At 49.1% G+C, this 18777-nt stretch overlaps 1 protein-coding gene across 2 annotated transcripts; it reads left to right on the top strand.

The window, feature by feature from the left end:
- The first annotated feature begins 11617 nt into the window (after positions 1 to 11617).
- Positions 11618 to 16281, top strand: HOXD4 (homeobox D4). Of its 2 annotated transcripts, XR_007495882.1 has the most exons (3): positions 11618 to 12223; positions 12730 to 15951; positions 16072 to 16281. XR_007495882.1 is itself a non-coding variant. In XM_049773503.1 (2 exons), exons 1-2 carry the CDS (start codon positions 11794 to 11796, stop codon positions 13074 to 13076), a joined length of 777 nt encoding a protein of 258 aa, XP_049629460.1. In that variant the 5' UTR covers positions 11618 to 11793; the 3' UTR covers positions 13077 to 16281. The 2 variants fall into 2 exon arrangements, 1 of the variants encoding a protein (XP_049629460.1); XM_049773503.1 differs by having other exon boundaries at positions 12730 to 16281.
- Positions 16282 to 18777: the final 2496 nt, after the last annotated feature.

Here is an 18777-nt window from a genome sequence, read left to right as displayed (position 1 = left end):
CTGGGGTGCGGGGTCAGTGGGGGTGGCGCCCGGCCCTCCGGCCAGGTACCCGCGGACCTAGCAACTCTGAGGCTCAGGAGCCGGAAGACCGGTTCCGGGGTGGCCGGCCACCTCACTTCCTCCGCCTTCCCGGAGGGGGCGCGATTTCCGCAGGTTGCACTCAGAGTTGCAGGGTCCATCGCTGGGTCACGCCGCCACACCCACTTCTGGGATTCCCTCCCCCCCCCCCTCACACACACACACACACACACACACACACACACACACACACACACACACACACACACACACACACACACACACACACCAGGGCTTTCAAACTAGAAGGATTTTCTTGCACTTCCCAGTCTGAGATTCCGAATGTGGCTTTTCCTATTCATTTCAAAACACAACTTTTGGTGACACTTCCTGCAGGCTGACCAGTGACTCCCCTGGGCTGAGGAAGGAGAACCAGACTTGGGTCCCTTAGGCGTCCCGTAGGAGACCCTCAAGGGTCAGAGAGCCCATGCACATTCTACGGACTTTGCAGTAAGGAATTCCCCACATGCAGCAGCCACTCTGTCCTTTCCACACCATGGGACTTGCCCTTCTTTCACCCCAGGCCCCATCCCACAGGTGTCCCTTGTACCAAGAGTGACACCCAAGTTCACTTGTCTTGGGTCCATCCACAGTGGTCCTCCTATCTCCTGGCACCATAGTCTTGTGTCTCTGGAACTAGGATCCTTGATGAAATCCTAAGTTCAGATCTTTTGTCTGCAATGCAGGTTTTTGGACCCTGCACCAGACCAAATCAAAAAGAGGCCCAGTCCTTTGTAAATTCTTTTCCTCTGGGACAATTAGGATATACACTTCTTTTTGAGAATTGCTGGTCATCCTTAAGTTTCTCCTGCCTCTTTTCTAGTCCTTCTGCCTCCTGAGGCAAAATTCCTTCTCTCTCAGAACACCAATCCCCATCTCATTCCTGGGATCCTTTCCCTAATGGGATTTTTCTAGTATCTCCTCAGTTTTTCTTACTATTTCCTTTCTATTTTTTCCAATAACTTTGCTTTCCCTTATCTTGAAACAAATAAATGTATTATGATCAGATATGTCTACGTGATGCATTTTCTTTAAATAAAAAAAATTATTTTTTTGTTTTCGGTCACACCCGGCAGCGCTCAGGGGTTACTCCTGGCTCTATGCTCAGAAATCCCTCCTGGCAGGCTCGGGGGACCATATGGGATGCCAGGATTCGAACCAATGACCTTCTGCATGAAAGGCAAACGCCTTACCTCCATGCTATTTCTCCGGCCCCCCCAAAAAATTTTTTTAAAGTAATTAATTATTCCTATATTAGAGAAGGGACCATTGATCCCTTCCAAAAATTTGGAGATTTCCAAAAAGTAGTACTTTCTAGTTTAAAAGTGCCTTAAATCGGGGCCGGGAAGGTGGCGCTAGAGGTAAGGTGTCTGCCTTACAAGCGCTAGCCAAGGAACGGACAGCGGTTCGATCCCCCGGCGTCCCATATGGTCCCCCCCAAGCCAGGGGCGATTTCTGAGCACATTAGCCAGGAGTAACCCCTGAGCGTCAAACGGGTGTGGCCCAAAAACAAAACAAAACAAAACAACAAAAAAAAAAGTGCCTTAAATCTCTACTTGACTGCTTACTTACTAGACAAATGTGGCAAACTCTCTGGGCCTCTTAGAAGAGCAGTTGCAGTGAAATGTCTAAGGTTATTTGCAGATAGAAATACTATGGACCAGACATTACTCTAACTGCTTTACTCTTTATAAACTCACTGGTTGTGTACTTTAAACTATTTGGTACATGACTAATTCTCAGTACATTTCTTATTATCATTTTTTCTTTTCTGCTTAGCAATCAGGCATCAACATTTTAATGCTGAAAGGGATTTGGTTGAGTCATTCAGTCTTCTAATTCTGCAGAGAAAACTCATCTAGACTTGGTCGTAAAACAGGCCCTCTTGGGGCCTAGGGAACTAGACTAGGCTTCTACCTAGTTTTAGGACTCTTTGCTGTTCTCATTGCACCATTTATTGCTGTAGGGCTCCTAGGCCCTGATTCTTGTGTCTGAGTGTTAGACAGCTGCCCCTAGGTATATAGCAGGGTCACCTTGGAGAAAGTGATCCTAGCCTCCTAAGTGGACTGGTAATGAGTAGGTAAGGCCTTACACCCACACAGCAATATAATACTAGAGAGGGCAGCAGGCCTTCCTACAGAGCAAGTCCTATAATTGCCTTCCTGGTGTTAACCTTCACCACTGCTGGTCTACCATCCCCACCAGATATTAAAAAAATTCCTCTTTTTGGTTTCTTAAAATCTGGAGCAGGGTAGGGAAGCAAAATAGGAAGGGCAACAGTAGAAGAGGTCAGGAATGTCCCCAGTCTTCCTCTTAATCTGCCTGTTCCTTGACATCTGGGCTCTAGTGTTATGGTTTAGCCACAAATCCAAACCTGGGCCACAGCTAAGATCTGTCTTGGAGAGGCCTTTCCCTCCCACCCTTCTGCCCTTCCATTCATTGAATTGAATTATTTCTTCTCTCTCTATCTCTCTCTCTTTGTCTCTCTCTCTCTCTCTCCACCTTCTTTCCTTTCTTCTTTCTTTTCTTTCTTTTTCTCTTTCTTTTTTCCTTCCTTTCCCTTTTTTCCTTCTTTCCTTCTTTCTTTCTTTCTTCCTTTCTTTCTTTCTTTCTTTCTTCTTTCTTTCTCTCTCTCTTTCTTCTTTCTTTTCCTTTCTTTCTTTCTCTCTTTCTTCTTTCTTTTCCTTCCTTCCTTCCTTCCTTCCTTCCTTTCTTTCTTTCTTTCTTTCTTTCTTTCTTTCTTTCTTTCTTTCTTTCTCTCTCTTTCTTCTTTCTTTTCCTTTCTTTCTTTCTCTCTTTCTTCTTTCTTTTCCTTTCTTTCTTTCTTTCTTTCTTTCTTCCTTTCTTTCTTTCTTTCTTTCTTTCTTTCTTTCTTTCTTTCTTTCTTTCTGTCTGCCTTTCTTTCTGTCTGCCTTTCTTTTCTCTTTCTTTCTTTCTTTCTTTTCCTTCTTTCTGTCTGCCTTTCTTTCTTTTCTCTTTCTTTCTTTTTTCTTTCTTCTTTCTTTCCTTCTTTCCTTCCTTCCTTCCTTCCTTCTTTTTTCTTTCTTTCTTTCTCCCTTTCTCTCTTTCTCTCTCTCTTTCTCTCTTTCTTCCTTCCTTCCTTCCTTCCTTCCTTCCTTCCTTCCTTCCTTCCTTCCTTCCTTCCTTCCTTCCTTTCTTTCTTTCTTTCTTTCTTTCTTTCTTTCTTTCTTTCTTTCTTTCTTTCTTTCTTTCTTTCTTTCTTTCTTTGTATAACCCATCACACATATCCCTTGCCTCTAGCTTTCATCCCCTTAGCCATGGTGTCTATGATTTCTGCCTAGTTAGACTCTACCAAAGCCTTCTCTGTAGTCTTTGCTTGGCAGTATTTCTTAGGCATGGTATTTCTGGACTTAGTTTCCTCTCAAAATTCTTTCGCTACAACTCTGTTAGAGTTCTGCTGATGGTCTGTGGCAGAGCTTTAGTTTCATTCTATTAGTACTTTCCACTCCTGTGCTATCTTTCTCTGTTTGCAAAGGACTGAGGTGACCCCCTCCCCACCACTGTTCTTGTTTGGAACATTTGGGGCCTTTTGCCAGCCATCTTACTCTTACCTCTGAGACTCTGGCCCAATGCACCTATGAACCCTGCAAGGGCAGTGGTATCAGAAGAGTTTCCATTTCAGTGGTGGCAGATCTAGGCCAAGAATGTGTGCTCAGGTCTCTTTCCTCCTTAGGAGTCCCTCCTCAGCTTTCTCTGGCTCTACCCCCAATTTGTGTTCTTTAGAGCCAGTGTTCCTATGTCACAAACTAAGGAATTTTCCAAAGCCCAGTCCTTTTGGTTATGTACATATTTAGTTCTAGAAGACAGTTCAACAGCACCCTGGGCAAGAAACCTCATAACAATCAAGGTTAAATTTTTTTTCTTGGGTCTACATGATAGGGGGACTTAAGATGGTGAAGTGACCTTATTTCCTCATTCCATTTGCAGATGCCTTTCCTTTCTCTTCCTTCCTGGGAGTCATTTGGCTTCTGGATTGGAGGTGGCCTCTGGGGGCCCTGCCTTCTGGGAATTCTCTGGACAGGATTCCCTGGAGAGACTCTTTCCAATCAAATGGGAAACCTAGGAAAAGATTCTTTATAGCTTTGTAGGAAGGCTTCAACTTCTCTTCCCACCTTTTTAAAAAATTGTTCTCATCACCATCACTATTCAGAGTCCTGGGGGGAAATTCCTAACAGATTAGCTAGCTCTGTGATATTATCCCCCTGATGCTGCCTTCTTACACAGAATTTCCTCTTTCCTATAGCTCCTCTCTGTTCCCATATAGAAATGCGGGTCACTAGAGGCTGGAGACAAGGGAAGATTGTAGGAAGTTAGTTTCTCTCATCAATCCTGTAGCATGGCTATCTGTCCAAAGGCTAGAAAGAAACTGAAGGTGTCTGTCTGCCTCTGTGTGTTTCTTCCTGCCCTTATACTCTGGTTTCTTTCTTGTTTTCACCTAAATACACTGAGAAAGCAGGAGAGTAGTTTTATTAATTTAATATGAGTCAAAATTGCTTACAAGTCCCACTCACTAGCCTTCACTATTCTTTTTTTTTTTTTTTTTTTTTTTGTGGTTTTTGGGTCACACCCGGCAGTGCTCAGGGGTTACTCCTGGCTCCATGCTCAGAAATTGCTCCTGGCAGGCACAGGGGACCATATGGGATGCTGGGATTCGAACCGATGACCTCTTGCATGAAAGGCAAACGCTTTACCTCCATGCTATCTCTCCAGCCCCAGCCTTCACTATTCTTAAAAAAGAAAAAAAATTGCAGCAAAGGTAGGAGCAGACTTTGTTTCAAACATCACCTCTACATCTTGCTCTTCTTCTCACCCTTTCCTTTTAAAAAGATTATCACAGTCTCCTAGAAAGTCCTAATCCTTTGAGTAATTCTTTTTAACGTAAGAGAAAAACAATCTCTTCCTAACCCCTCCAACTTTGATTATTTTTTACAGTGGATTAACAGGAACTCATTTGGAAGCTACTTGCCTAATGCTTACAGAATCAAATAACATTTTTTAAAGGGTTGATCTTTACCCATATTTAAAAAAAAAAAAACAACAGGTGCTACCAACTGTAGAAAGGAAATAGAAAGATCATCTTAAGAGGATAGTGAAAGGGGGGAGGAGAACCAGATACCACACAGTCTGGACTAACAGCCCCTTGCTTTCTAGTTAATGAAAGTCAAATCAGGAAATGAGCTTCTTCGAAAAGCAGGGACAGGGATGGAGGGTGGGATTGAGGCCGCCAAAAGATCTTTGTGGACTTTCTTTCATGGACCTGGTGACACTTGCTGATGAGAACTTTGGTTGAGCAATGGAAGCATGCACATTTATGTGCCCTCTAAGTCTATACATAACATCCCTCCTTTCCCCCAGAAATCGTCAGGATCACTCATCTTCACACTGTTGGTTGGCAGCTCTGTGGGCTCTGGAAGGAAGCTGAGGTCCATTCTTTGGATTACTCTCTTTGGGGAGAGCTGAGCATCTGTCCATGTCCCCTCCCCCACCCACTCAGGCCCAAGCCCCTTTCTTTGCTTTTTCAGCAGGTCAGTGCCCTGTCTGTGGAAGTGGCACGTTTGGGGGACCCTCTTAAGGATCTCACCCAGGCATGGAATCCCAGGCTTACTGATGCCCAGAGCCCTGTGATTCCAGCGTTTAGGGAGTGGGAACATCTGACTTTTTGGGCTTGGGGTCCTTAGAGTTTCATTTGCTCCCTCACACCCTGTCTGCTTCACACCAGGGCTCTTTTTTTATTGTTTTATAACCTTCTTTAGAGCTTCAGTTGCCAAAGAGTCTGATGGGCTATTCTCTACTTTCTCACTTTACCAAACCCCAAGACTTGCTGTTTTAAGCAGTTTGGTCACTTGCAAAGACTTCCCTTTCAGATCTAAGCAAATTTAAGAAACTTCTAGGCATGTGGCTACCTTCAGCTTTCACTGAGCCCATTCACAACAATGCAGTGCCAAGTGTTAACTCCAACTGCCACCTCACCCCATCTCACCCCCTCCCAGCCTCTTCCCAACTTCCCCCTTTCTACTGAAGCTTGAACAAAATCACAAATTTTTCCTGGTAAAAGCAACTAAGATGTGGTCTTTCATTCTTTTGCGCTTTCACTCTTTTTTCCCTCCTTCCTAAAAAAAATGCTAGAGCTAGAGCTACAAAATGATTGAAATAAAGGAGTTGATAGTACTCACAGCGAATGCAGCCAAAGAATCATAAGACATGCCCACCAACCAGCCTTTTCCAAATAGCACTAGGGCCCAACTTAAACAGCCTGCCCTGAAAAGATGCTATTTGAAAAGCCCAGGGTATTGATATGAATATGACCCCCCTTGCATCCTGGATATTTGGAACTATTTAAATGTGAGGGAACAGTTGCCCTGAACCTTTATTTCATGAATAAAAGTTTAAAGCGGAAGGTTATTTATGGTTCTGTAGAGATGGGACCTGAGTGGCTATTGGTGGACACGTGATTCCAATAAACTTTGTTTTATGGCTTGAGAGTTGACAAGCCAAAATATAATTCCCACCATAAATTAGGTTAAGAGCATACAAGTGCAGATGCTTGGTTCCTGGAGCAGCGATAGGAAAGGGAGAGGTTCCAGCCAGCGGCAGGCTCAGGAGACAGTTCTCCCAGATCCCCAGTCCACTGAGACAAAACCAGTAAGTCACTTCTTACTTCTTCATTCCTACCCCAGTGGCTGGTGTCCGAGGATTTCCACCTGGGCTGGGAAGCAGCGCTAGAACTCTGTTCTAATTCTGACATAAACAGTAGCGAAGCAAGAGAATGGAAATCCAGGCTTCCTCCCCTCCCTTTGCACGTAGAAAGTTAGCGGGGGCGGAGGGGCCACCCCACAGAGGGACTTACTCTTTCTCTTCTCCATCTTTGCCCCCTAATATGAGCCTTTGCTTTAAAGGGAACACGAAGAGGTCTAGCTGGAGGGAATATGGGATGGCTCTAAGGGTGGGGATGACTTTGCCTCTGACATTTCTCAGAACAAAACTCGAGGAGACAGAACTTCCAACTGGACAGCAGCCTTGTGAGGAGCCCTGTTTTGTGAGGCTGCTTTGTGGGGTCTCCAGCCCCAATGCTAGGAAAAATGATGCCAGAGCCATGAAACCGGATAACAATCTAAAGCATCACCATTTATTTACCTTTAAACTCATTGATTTTCCTCCTCCGGGGTCCCCCTTTGGATCCTCATTTCCCTTGGAAATTGCTCTTTGTTTTGAAGTCGAGCAGAACTAGGAAGGCAGATCTCAGCCAAGCCAGATCCTCCTTTGCAAAGCAGAGAACATCTTTTATTGGGGGGGGGGGTTGCCTGTTTGGATTTGGGGGACTTAAAACCAGTATGAAACTGGTAAAAGGGCCCGAATGAATCCCTGTAGGAGACAAGCAGGGAATGGGAGAGAGGCAGCAACTGCCCCTCTCCAATAAATCTGCACCTACCTCTGATCTGAACTTGCCTGGGCCTAAGGACCCCCAGACCCCCCAAACTGCGTCCCCTTTACCCTAAGGGAAAACTCTCTTCCAGAAGGCCCGCCAGTGTTGGGCCCTACAAGCGGCGAGGTTTTGCCCAGGGATGCCTGGAGCGGGGAGGGAGGCCGTGCCCCAGCTCGTGGGGCTGCCCTTGAGGACTGCGGTCTGGTCTCGGCTCCGAGGAGAACTTGGCGCAGTTCCTGGGGGCGGGCACCAGGAGCAGGGAGATCTGGGTATTGGTGGGGTGTCTGGGCCTTGGCATGATTCCGTACTGTCTTTTTCCTCTTCCCCCGTGGCATTTCAGTGATCCCCGTTTGCACTGCAACAGGTTCAGGACCAGGAGAGACCTTACGAGTAAGTACCTTCCCGCTTCTTTCGAACCGAATCGCGCAGAGGCCGTGCAGGCTGGCGGGCGGCTGGGGAGGTGGTGGGCGAGGGGCGCGCCTCGAGAGGGTAGGGGGAAGGGCCCTACCCGAGGAGCTCGAAAAGTGGGGGTGGGTGAGGGGCTCGAAGTTGGATTCCGAGGATTTTGGGGGGGGACTAGGAGCCTGCCGTTCCCCATTGGGCCTCCTAGGACCTTCGCAGCGTCAAAAGGCCTCGGCGCTTGCACAGGTGCAGCTCGGCCTCCGCGCGCCCCTGCCAGGTATCGGCATCTAATGAGCAGCGCGCCCCATTAACAAGTTGCGGCGGACCTCGCCTTCTGCTCCTGCAACCTGCCAAACTCGGCTCAGCACGACCCCCTGGTGCAGTCTTAATCCGCTCCACCTCGCTCCCACTGCCTCCCTCTCCTCGGTCTGTCCCTCCCGCTCTCTTTTCTCCCAAGGAAAAGGAGTGAGGAGTTTAAAAAAAAAAAAAAAACAACCCAAAACTTAACCCTTTGGGGTTGCGGGGCCCTGTTGAGTTGATTCTTTTCCTGGAAGGCCTTAAAGCCTGAGCTTAATGGAAGTTTTTCTCTGCCCCTCCCCAGGCCCCAGCCCAGCTTTGGGGACTCAGAAGGGGGACAAATTGGCTGAGAATGGTTCATCTCTTTTTTCTTTGTGACAGCTATACAGAAGCTCTCGAGTGGCAGGCAAACATACTGAGGATGGGAGGGCAGAGAGTTTTGGGGTTCTGAGTTTGAACATTTGAATAAGTGTTGCCTGTGTGGGTGGGGGTAAGGCAGGTACACTTTCGAGGAGGTGAGTGATGTCTCCCGGAAAAGAGGGTGTCATTCCGGTGTTAGGAATGATGAATCAAGGGCCCCTCCTTCCCTGCCAAAGAAGACAATTCTATTTTATTGGGAGGTGAAAGTGTTCAGCGGGCAGGGAACCAGGGGAGCCCCTTCTTGAGAGATTTCTCTCTTCAAGGTCCTGGAGGCTGAGACTTGGCTCTGGGCCAGGCTGGGTAGCCTCATAGTTCCCTGGGGTCTAGAAGTGAAAATTCTTCCATCTACACAGCTCTCACATGTCTGGATTCCAGGCAGGAAAAATCTGGTGTCCCCAGGGCCCCTCCCTTGGTCTTGCCCTCTTCTGCCATCACCTCAACTCCCGGTGCTTGTCTGTACCAGGGTGCTGGGCTTGTAGTCCCCACACTGGTGTCCAGTAGTTGAACACAGCACAAAAAAAAAAAAAAAAAAAAAAAAAAAAAAAAACCTATGAGATCAAAAGCATTTGGATGGGCAGTTGAGACAGAGGTGAATATTTAACGCTTTTGTTCATCAATAACTCGTTGGCTTTGACCTGTCTGAACAAGTCGAGCAATAAGGTGAAATGCAGGTCACAGCGTCTAACAAATATGAAAATGTGTACCCTCAACCCAGTCCCTATCCAACCCAGCAGGCTCCCCCAATTTGGATAAAACCTGGGCCCAGTGTGCCCAAGAAGGTAGATAAGTGGAGGTGGGGCGCTTAAAATTAGGGGAAGCAGAATAAATGTTCTGGGACAAGTGGATTGATTGGGTTTGGGGCAGCCTCCAAACCCAGGTTAAAATTGTGCCCTGGAAATCCCTGTAAAATAGGCAAAAGCACCGGAACTAAAGGGGGTGGGGAGCAGAGTGTGCAGAGAAGTCTTAAGGCAGAAAATTCTAGCCAGTTCTGCCAGGCTGAGGGTCCCGCCTTACCAGGCCTAGAGTGACCGGTTTCAACAAATTTTGAATCATAAAGGGAGAGATTAAAGCCATCAAATTAAAAAAAATATTCTGACCCATGGTGGATCCCAAAATTCTATTCAAATCTGGGCATTTGTACAACTGTCCCCTTGGTGTCCTAAGTTGAGCGGTGAGCCCCAGACAGCACAGAGGCATTAGGGCGGGCACAACTCTTGAACTTTTGTACTCCAGTGTTCTGCTGTCGGCAAAGCGAAAATAATGAAACTTTGTGATATGTTTGTAAATGATTTCAAATGACCCCTTGCCCTGCCCTTCACCAGTAGCTGAGCTGCCAGGGCGGGTTGGTGGGTGCAAGCAGTGAGACCAACCAGGACTGCAACAGCAGCAGGGGACAGGGACCAAGAGGCCCAGCCCGCAGGCTCAGGGCTCAGAAAGGTAAAGGCACCACTTCTTGAAGAATGAGCTTCAACCTGGCTGACCGCGGCTGTGGGGGGTAAGGGGAAAATGGGGACCCCTGAACATTCCCTTTCTCTTTCTTTTGCAACGAAGGGCATTTGCTCCTTCTTGAAAAAGATCACTTAATAAGTGGGGAGAGAGTATTTTAATCCAGGAGGTGAAAATAATAAAGACAGTTTTGGGGGTTGAGGGTTATATTATTCCTTTTCTTTTCTTTTCTTTTCTTTTCTTTCTTAAGCACACTGTTCTGGCTGCTCTGCTGCTCTGTAAGACTGGCTGACTCTGGGGAAGAATTGCCACCAAGTCCTTCAGCCGGCCGACTTGAACCAGCTTAGAAAGTTCGGGTAGCTGCATCGGGCTGGAGGAGGAGGCTGGTACTGGCAGCAGTTTAGGTGCCGGCTCCAGGTGGAACCTTAGAGGCTATATAACGTTGTCTATATATACCCTGTAGAACCGAATTTGTGTGGTGTCCACATAGTCACAGATTCGATTCTAGGGGAATATATGGTCGATGCAAAAACACCTTTCTCCGAATTAGCCAGAGAGACCAAAGTGGAAGTCAGAGGCTACCCAGTACTCCAGCGACCTTTTCTGTTTTATTCCCTTGGATTCCAGAAGGATCTCCTGAGCCTGTACACATACGCAGTTGCTTTTTCCTCCAGGAGCCTCACACATCTCCACAGAGGCTACTGTGGGTGCTGGGAAAGCCAAAAACAGAAGCCAACAAACAACAACCTGATTGGTTGCATGAATGCAGGGCCAAAGAGCAGGGGTTGGGAGGGACGGGATTCAGGTGGGATGCTGTGGAGCTTCCACCCTGCTCTGCCCTCAAAAAGCATGAGGGTGGTGGAGGGAGCCCCACAGGGAGCACATTTGTTTGTGCTTTGAGTGGAAAAAAGGAATCTGGGAAGAAGGGGTACAGGGTCCATTGGAGTCACGTTGGGATGTTCTTATTATCTTCTTGCGCACTACTCGCACTACTCGGTAGCCTTGGCTGGGCTAGTGGGGACCTTTGACAAGCCGGCAAGACTAAGTTTTGGTTTGGCTCACTTGCTGGCTTGGGGCTTGGGGCTTGGGCACAGGAGAAAGCTGAGCGGTTATTCATTGCCTAATTTGATTCAACCCAGCCAGATTCGGGTAACTTTTGGGTGACCCTGGGGAAGACAAAGCCGGGACTCGGCCTTTGTATGGCAGAGTCCAGTTCCCGCGGGGGCCAGGCAGGCGGTGGCTGGGAGTCTTTGCCCAGCTCAGAGCCTACCTGGCCCATCAGTATTTGGGGGCCCCAACAGACATGGGGATGTAGTTCTCCCAGTACTGTGCCCACTTTGGGAGGGGGCTGCTTTCACGTGGGGTCGAGGGGAGAGGGTACTGGAGGCGAGCAAAGTGAGTGGCAGACAAAAGCTGAGGTTACCTACAGGGAATGGGGACCCCAGAGAAGGAGAAAAGTGTTCTCCTTTGCTGGGGGCCCTCAAATATGCCCCACGAGGCACTCGATTACACGTATGTTATTTAGTTAAATTTGTGAAAATTATGAGATGCTCACCAACCCGGTGATAAACTCGCTCCCTCGCTATTGGCTGGCGCGGTCACATGGCCGCCCAACTTTATTCAGTTGACAGCAAGTAGGAGGGCCCTATGGAAGGAGAAAAAAAGACAACACGAGAAAAATTAGTATTTTCTACCTTCTGAAATTAATGGCCATGAGTTCGTATATGGTGAACTCCAAGTATGTGGACCCCAAGTTCCCTCCGTGCGAGGAATATTTGCAGGGCGGCTACCTAGGCGAGCAGGGTACCGACTTCTACGGCGGCGCGCAGGGGGCCGAGTTCCAGCCCCCGGGGCTCTACCCCCGGCCCGACTTCGGCGAACAGCCCTTCGGTGGCGGCGCGGGGCCTGGCTCGGTGCTGCCCACGCGCGGCCACGGCCAAGAGCCCGGCGTGCCAGGGGGCCATTACAGCGCCCCGGGTGAACCGTGCCCCGCGCCCGCCGCGCCCCCGCCCGGGCCCCTGCCTGGTGCCCGGGCCTGCAGCCAGCCAGGCGGCCCCAAGCCTCCCGCCTCGGGGACGGCGCTCAAGCAGCCAGCTGTGGTGTACCCCTGGATGAAGAAGGTGCACGTGAATTCGGGTAAGGCCCAAGCCCCCTCCGCCTCTGGGTCCCCCCAACCTCCAGCCGGCCACCTGGGCCCCAGGGGAGGGTGCGAGTAGGGGGTGAGATGGGGGGCTCTGGGGGCGCTGCAATTACTCTCCATAAATTTTTATAGCAGAGGGAACAGGCCGGCACCATGTGGCTGACTGCTTGGTTGTGGGTGAAAAAGGGGGTGGGGATGGGGGTGGGGTGGGGGAGGACTCCATTTTTAGTGCTGAGGGAACCGGGTGGCGGAGTGGGGGATGTCCAAGGTGCTTGGGGATTTGGGGGAGATGGGCGCACTCTTCGGGTGCCCCGCCTGGGGGTCCAAGGAGGAGTGGCGGTGGGTGGCGGGCAGAGGGCGGGAGTGTTGAGCAGAGCTGGGGGCCGGGGCTGGGAGGGCAGCGGCTTTGGGGCGCGCCAGGAAGTGAGTGGAGTGGGGTGGGGGGAGGGCAGGGGCCTAACTCCTCGTCGCAGGCTGAGCTGACCGTGCTGTGTCTTTGCAGTGAACCCCAACTACACCGGCGGGGAGCCCAAACGGTCCCGGACAGCCTACACGAGACAGCAAGTCCTAGAACTGGAGAAGGAGTTCCATTTTAACAGGTATCTGACCCGGCGCCGCCGCATCGAGATCGCGCACACGCTGTGTCTGTCCGAGCGACAGATCAAGATCTGGTTCCAGAATCGGAGGATGAAGTGGAAAAAAGATCACAAGCTCCCCAACACCAAAGGCAGGTCGTCCTCTTCCTCGTCTTCATCCTCCTCCTCTTCTTCCTGCTCCACCTCGGCCACCCCTGGCCAGCATTTGCAGACCCTGGCCAAAGACCAACACACGGACCTGACGACCTTATAGAAGCGGGCCCCTGCCCACCCCTCCCTGCTGCGCTCCCGGCTGAGCCGAAGCTGCAGGGCAGGCCGGGCCTGCTGTCACCGCGCAGGGCTCTAAGGTACTGTGGGGTGGGCCTGGGACAGTATCCTGCCAGGAGCGGGCAGGGAGGTGTGGAGGGGGGGATTGATTCTCTAGAAGTATATAATCACAAAGCAGGAGCTACTGAGAACAGAAAACCTGGGTGAGTCATTAAACTAATGAAAATCTCCACGGTTGGATTTTAAATTTGCAGATGAAGGTTGGATGCTTTATCCCTGGGTGAATTTGACCATTTCCCCCTGCTTCACCACTCCAGGGATTTTTGTGGTTTGATAGTATGGGGGGAGTTGAGGCAGGTTGTTTTTAGTGGAAGCAAGAGATCTGGGCCAAGATCCCTGAACTTTCTGAGTTGTCTATATAATATCTGATATGAAAAAAATATATATCTATATATATTCTGCTCACAGTGGTCCCATGCCCAAAGAAACGAGTCTAAGAAGGAAGTGGGAAACGGGTTATTTTATGTTTAGATTATATGTGCTTAAATATTTATTTGTTGGGGAATGGGGTACAGAAATCATTGACATCTTCATGCCAAACATCTCAAGCTAGTGAAGGGGACTGAACAAGTTTTAGGGAGCAGAATTAGAATGGTGTGGACAGACTTCTGGCTGGAACCTGCATTTTGAACTCCACCCTCTCTCACTCCCCCAGAAACCTGTGTAGGGGGCCCTTAACCATTCCAGAGAGAAGCAAAGGGTCCACTCAGTTGAGTTCTTGAAAATATATTTCCACATGTGCTTTTTTCAACACTGCTTGCAACCAGTTCTGGATGATTAAAGCAAAGGAGGGAAAAAGAAGAAACAAATGGTCCAACATTTTCCTTCTGGGGAAAGAAAACAAAACCTCTATGTTCTGGGTCATTAGATGATGACTGCATTTTCTGTTCCAATTGGATTTCAAATGCCCCAAATACCCACCTATTAACAGTATTTTATAGGAATTAGTGTAGAGTCTATATGGGAGAGGGGATTGCTGCGCAAAGGCGAGAGGAATTACATTTGCACAGCTTACTTTACAAAGAAACAAAGCTTACTTAAATAAAGAAAGAAAAAAGAAAGAGAGAGAGAGAGAGAAAGAAAGGAAGAAGTAATTGAATATACAGAAGTCCACAGAAGTTGGCCTTAGGGTTTTATTTTCCCCTGAAGTTTTTATTTTTTAAACAAACCTAAGGGAGTTCCCCCCCACTCCCATTAATTAGAAGCAGGAATTGTAAAAGCAGAAAAGTTTTCAGGCCCTCTTCCCTTGCTTTGAGAGCACTGGCTGAAAAACATCACTCTCAAACAGGAGAGATACTCTTGAGTTATGCTTCTTATGCCTGCCCTGGAAAGAACTCAAAGTTCTTCTTTCAAAAGTGCTGGCCCTCAGGATAAAGGGTGGGGGGCAGTCAAAGGTAATGACCACAGTTCATAATGACCCCATGAAAGAACCCTTCAGAAGTTTAAGCCCCAAAGCCTCAGGCTCCAAAAAGAAACCCCAGGTTGTAGCTACGGAAGAGTGACAAAAGGGGGCAGGAGAAGGGGTTGTGTTTGAAAGGGAGCTGCAGAATTAGGATTATTCATCTATGCTTTAGGACATTCCTGAAGGTTTCAGTAGTGATTTTGAAAATATGTAATTGAAGAGGCAAAACTATATTCTTTGCAGGCTGATGCTTTGGTGTCTCCTGAGAGCTAAGGGCAGATTTTCACTGAAGTCCCTAGGCCGAAATTCCACTTGGCTAAAGTATCTTCCAAGCCCTGGTCTTTTGTATCAGACCCCAGGGACAGCTCTTTGTTCCTCCTTGGGGTGAGCCTGGCTCTCAGACTTGCACATGGCAATACTTGAATATCGCCACGTCGGGATATTAAAGATGGATATTCCTGCTTTATTCACATCATTGTTACTATGACAAAAAGCACAGAGTTCATACATAGTCAAGATGTCTTTTTTCTGATGCCCTCACGTTGAGAAGCTGAAAAGGTATTTTACTGAAGTTCGGCTAAATTACAGAATCAGGTTCATCCAGAGGACAAATTTTCTATTCGATTAGCTGTATTTCAGCCGGGAGGACTGACCTCTAAACCCTTAACCTTTTGGACTCTAACTACCCTTCTCTCTCTCTCTCTCTTTTTTTTTTTTCTCCCTCTAACATGGATAGCAGGCTTTGGACGCAGCATTTGAAAAGAGCCGCTATCTCTAGGCAAGTTGGAAAGTTGAGTCCTAAAACTCAAATATGTAAATACATTGACCCTTCTCCTTTGGAGGGGGGGGCAAAGTTTATATTTTCATCATATCCAGCTACATATATATTATAGAGAGGATTCTATCTAGAGAGATCTGCCCCCTTTCCTAGAAGTTCAGGTTACTCACCCCAGCTTCAGACCAAATGTCAAAACTTACTTCACTGCCTTTACCCCTGCCCCAGAGAAAGGCCTAGAAGCATATTTTGTCAGAGAGAACTCAAACTCCTCAAACTTAGAATCACTTTGAAAAGGAACTTAATCAGAGCAACATCTTCTTTGTTTATTAGTCTCAGTGCCCCTTCTCAGCTTCCAGGGATTGTCTTTTGAAATGTTAATGGAGCCTGGTCGGCCCAGAGGGCATCCTTCAACCGTGAGGTCCGAGTAGGACCTCAAGGTCCATTTGGGCCCATAGGAATGGGACAAGGAAGAGGCAGCCTGACCCCTTCTCTCTCTCCCCCCCCCCCCATCCCAACCACCTCAGGCAGGGAAGGAAATGAGTTTCCATCTGGGAACGTGCTCTGGGGAAATAGAGAAGTAGAGTAGCTCAGTGTCCATTTGCTTTTATTTGTTTCCAGTTTGTTCCCCCCAAAATGAGCCAGAAGTGTTTGTCTGGGTGTGTTGTTTTCTTTTTTTGGAAAGCTGTGTTGGGATGGGGGCTGGGACATGGGGGGTGTTTTGCTGAGGACATTGCTCCTTAGACTCCCACCTCACTCTGTCCACTGCAGCCTTTTGTTGGGAGATGACATTGTCACTCAGCCCCATGATGTCTGTTCACACAAAATGCTTTTTTAATAGAATTGATCAATGTTCTGCTGCCACTGATTAAAGTATTATTTATACTAATTGTTGCCTGTAGTTTTGATGTAATTCATTGATCTATATTTGAAATAATAAAAGGTGTAGAGAAATCTCCCTGGTTTGGTGACTCTGAGGAAGCATTCTTCACTCCTCCTTCTAGAACTCAACATTCCCTAAGAACGGTGTGTTTTTTAGGATTTTCTTCAGCATGCCAGCAGGTGAAGGTCAAACTGGGAGGTTTAGGAGGCCACCCCCATCCCACCCCCCAGTTCCCAAAGGCCACCATGTTTTGTGAGCTTTGGGAAACCTGTAGTAGGAGTCAAGGAGGCTTCAGGACCTTGAAGGAAAAAAAAATTTTTTTTTCAAATGGAAAAGAAGTTACTTGGGAGGTCAAAACGAGGCCTAAGGTTAGCTTTCTGTGTGTCCCAGTTAAGCCCAAAACCCTTCTTTGGTGGGGCTCACCCAGTCATGTGGTAACTGAGACACTTCTCTCCTCCACTGGAAAAGAAAGTATTGGGGACCCAATTTTGGATTCAGGATCCAGAATTGGGTCCAGCTGGGGCTGCCCCAACTTCTGATTTCCAACCTGGGGCTCCTTCTATTTGTCCAGGATTGTTTGGCCCCCATGGGGGTATCCAGCACCTGCCCCTCCTTTCCCCAGTGCTCCATCCACCCTGCAGACCATAATAAACACTCCCCCCTATAAAATGTGGCTCAAGCTATTTTTATCGAGAAGTCACTCTCATCGAAGCCTCGCCTTGGAAGGATTCCCCCACCCCCACCCAGTCCCCCAACTGGAGTCCCCAAATAGATAGGGCGGGGTGGGGGGCTAGGCCGTGCCAGGAAATGAGCAGAAAGCATAAAAGCAGACATGTGTCCTTAATATATGGCCAGGCTCGCCGCAGACGCGTGGCCATGTGTATTTATAAGTGCGCAGACCCCAAGTTTAAATATTCAGACCTATTTTATGGGTGTCCTCGGTCCGTCTTCCAGCTAAATGGCTCCTCCCGCGCCCCCCAAGGCATCAGTAGCGTCGAAGGTGCAGGCCAGCTGGGCGGCGGGAGCGGGTGGCTGCCGTGCCCGGCCCAGCCAGTCGCGTTCCAGGCAGCCCCGAGCCTCGGCAGACGGCGGTGCTTCCCGCCCGCTGCCCGCCATGTTGGGGCGCCCTCCCAGCCCCCCGCGCCGGGCTGCTCGGCCGGGGCTCGCCGGCTGCCGGGGGGAGGGCCCTTCATAACCCGGAGAATTTCCAAAGTGCGAGGAAGATGATAAGAATAGATTTCTACAAGTCCCGACCACGTGATTGGCGAAATAATTAATTCAGCACGTCCCTTAAGAAACACGGAGTCGTCATTAATCTGCCACGCAAAGGGCTCTCTCCGACTTGGAAAGTGCAGGGATCCCAAGAATACCGCCCGCCGAGGGGGGCCGCGCGGAGCCCCCCACCAGCCCTGCACCGCAAGCCCCCCGGCGGCGGCGGTGGCAGCGGCGGGCGGCGGCGGCGGCGGCCGCGGGAGTGCGGGGAGCGCGGCCGGCAGGTAAATATTTTGGCGACTTTTTTTTTATTTCTACAGACTTAAATCCTTAATGAGCTGAGCTGTCAGGGCTGCTGACAAATAGTTCCCTTTGCTTCCTGACTTGGAACCGCGCGCCGGCTGAAATTGTTAGTGGCTTGGAGGGTGACCTTTGGTTCAGCAAAGCTTTGCACTTATGAAAAATTACCGAGAGGCGCCGTGTGTGTGTGTGTGTGTGTGTGTGTGTGTGTGTGTGTGTGTGTGTAGGTGTGCGTGTGTGTGCGCGCGCGCGCGTGCGGTAGCAGAGCGGGTGGGTGGGTGGGTGGGATGGTGGGTGCGCGGGGCCAGGGTGCGGGACCCGGGCGCGCGGGCAGCTCGCAGACAAGAGGAGTTGTAAAGCCCGCCCGGCTGGGGGACGCGCCTGGCGCACGCGGGGCCGAGGTGGCCCGGTCGCCTCTGTCTACCAGGAACAATGGTCGCTGTCACGGCATCTGCCGCCTATTCTTAAACCGGTGAGAAAAGGCCCTGGCCCTCTTTTCAAGCGAGGGTCGTAAATTTTTCTTTGCGTCATAATAGAAGGCTATAAAATCGAGTTGAAATTTTACCCCAGGCATGTTTTAACCAACAGATAATGATTTCCGACTGGCTTCTCCCACACCCCTCCCTCCACCACTCGCACTCAGCTGCTTCTGTCACCCCAGCGTGGAGTGGAGTTTTCCCTCATTTTCCCCCTTTCATTTTTGTGTTTCGAATTTTGGAGGTGGGCTGAAGATCTCAAGTTGAGGCGGTGTGTGTGTGTGTGTGTGTGTGTGTGTGTGTGTGTGTGTGTGTGTATGTGTGTGTGTGTGTGTGTGTGTGTGTGTGTGTGTGTGTGTGGTGGGTGGGGGGTCCACAGCGCCTATAGTGGCACCCAGGTCTGAGAAGGAGTAATAGGGGGAGAAGTGAGGAAGAGCTGCAAAAGCACTGTTCCCCTTTTCTTGCCCTGCTCCCCTTCTCCATCCTTTTTTTTTTTTTTTTCTTTTGCACTTGAAGAAGATCCCATGTCCAGGAACCTCTAGGATTCCCCTCACCCCCTTCTCCACCTTGCCCTGGTCT

This window comes from Suncus etruscus, chromosome 5 (genome assembly GCF_024139225.1).
Source record: "Suncus etruscus isolate mSunEtr1 chromosome 5, mSunEtr1.pri.cur, whole genome shotgun sequence".
Classification (NCBI taxonomy): domain Eukaryota; kingdom Metazoa; phylum Chordata; class Mammalia; order Eulipotyphla; family Soricidae; genus Suncus; species Suncus etruscus.
This window is presented reverse-complemented; position numbering and strand designations above follow the sequence as displayed.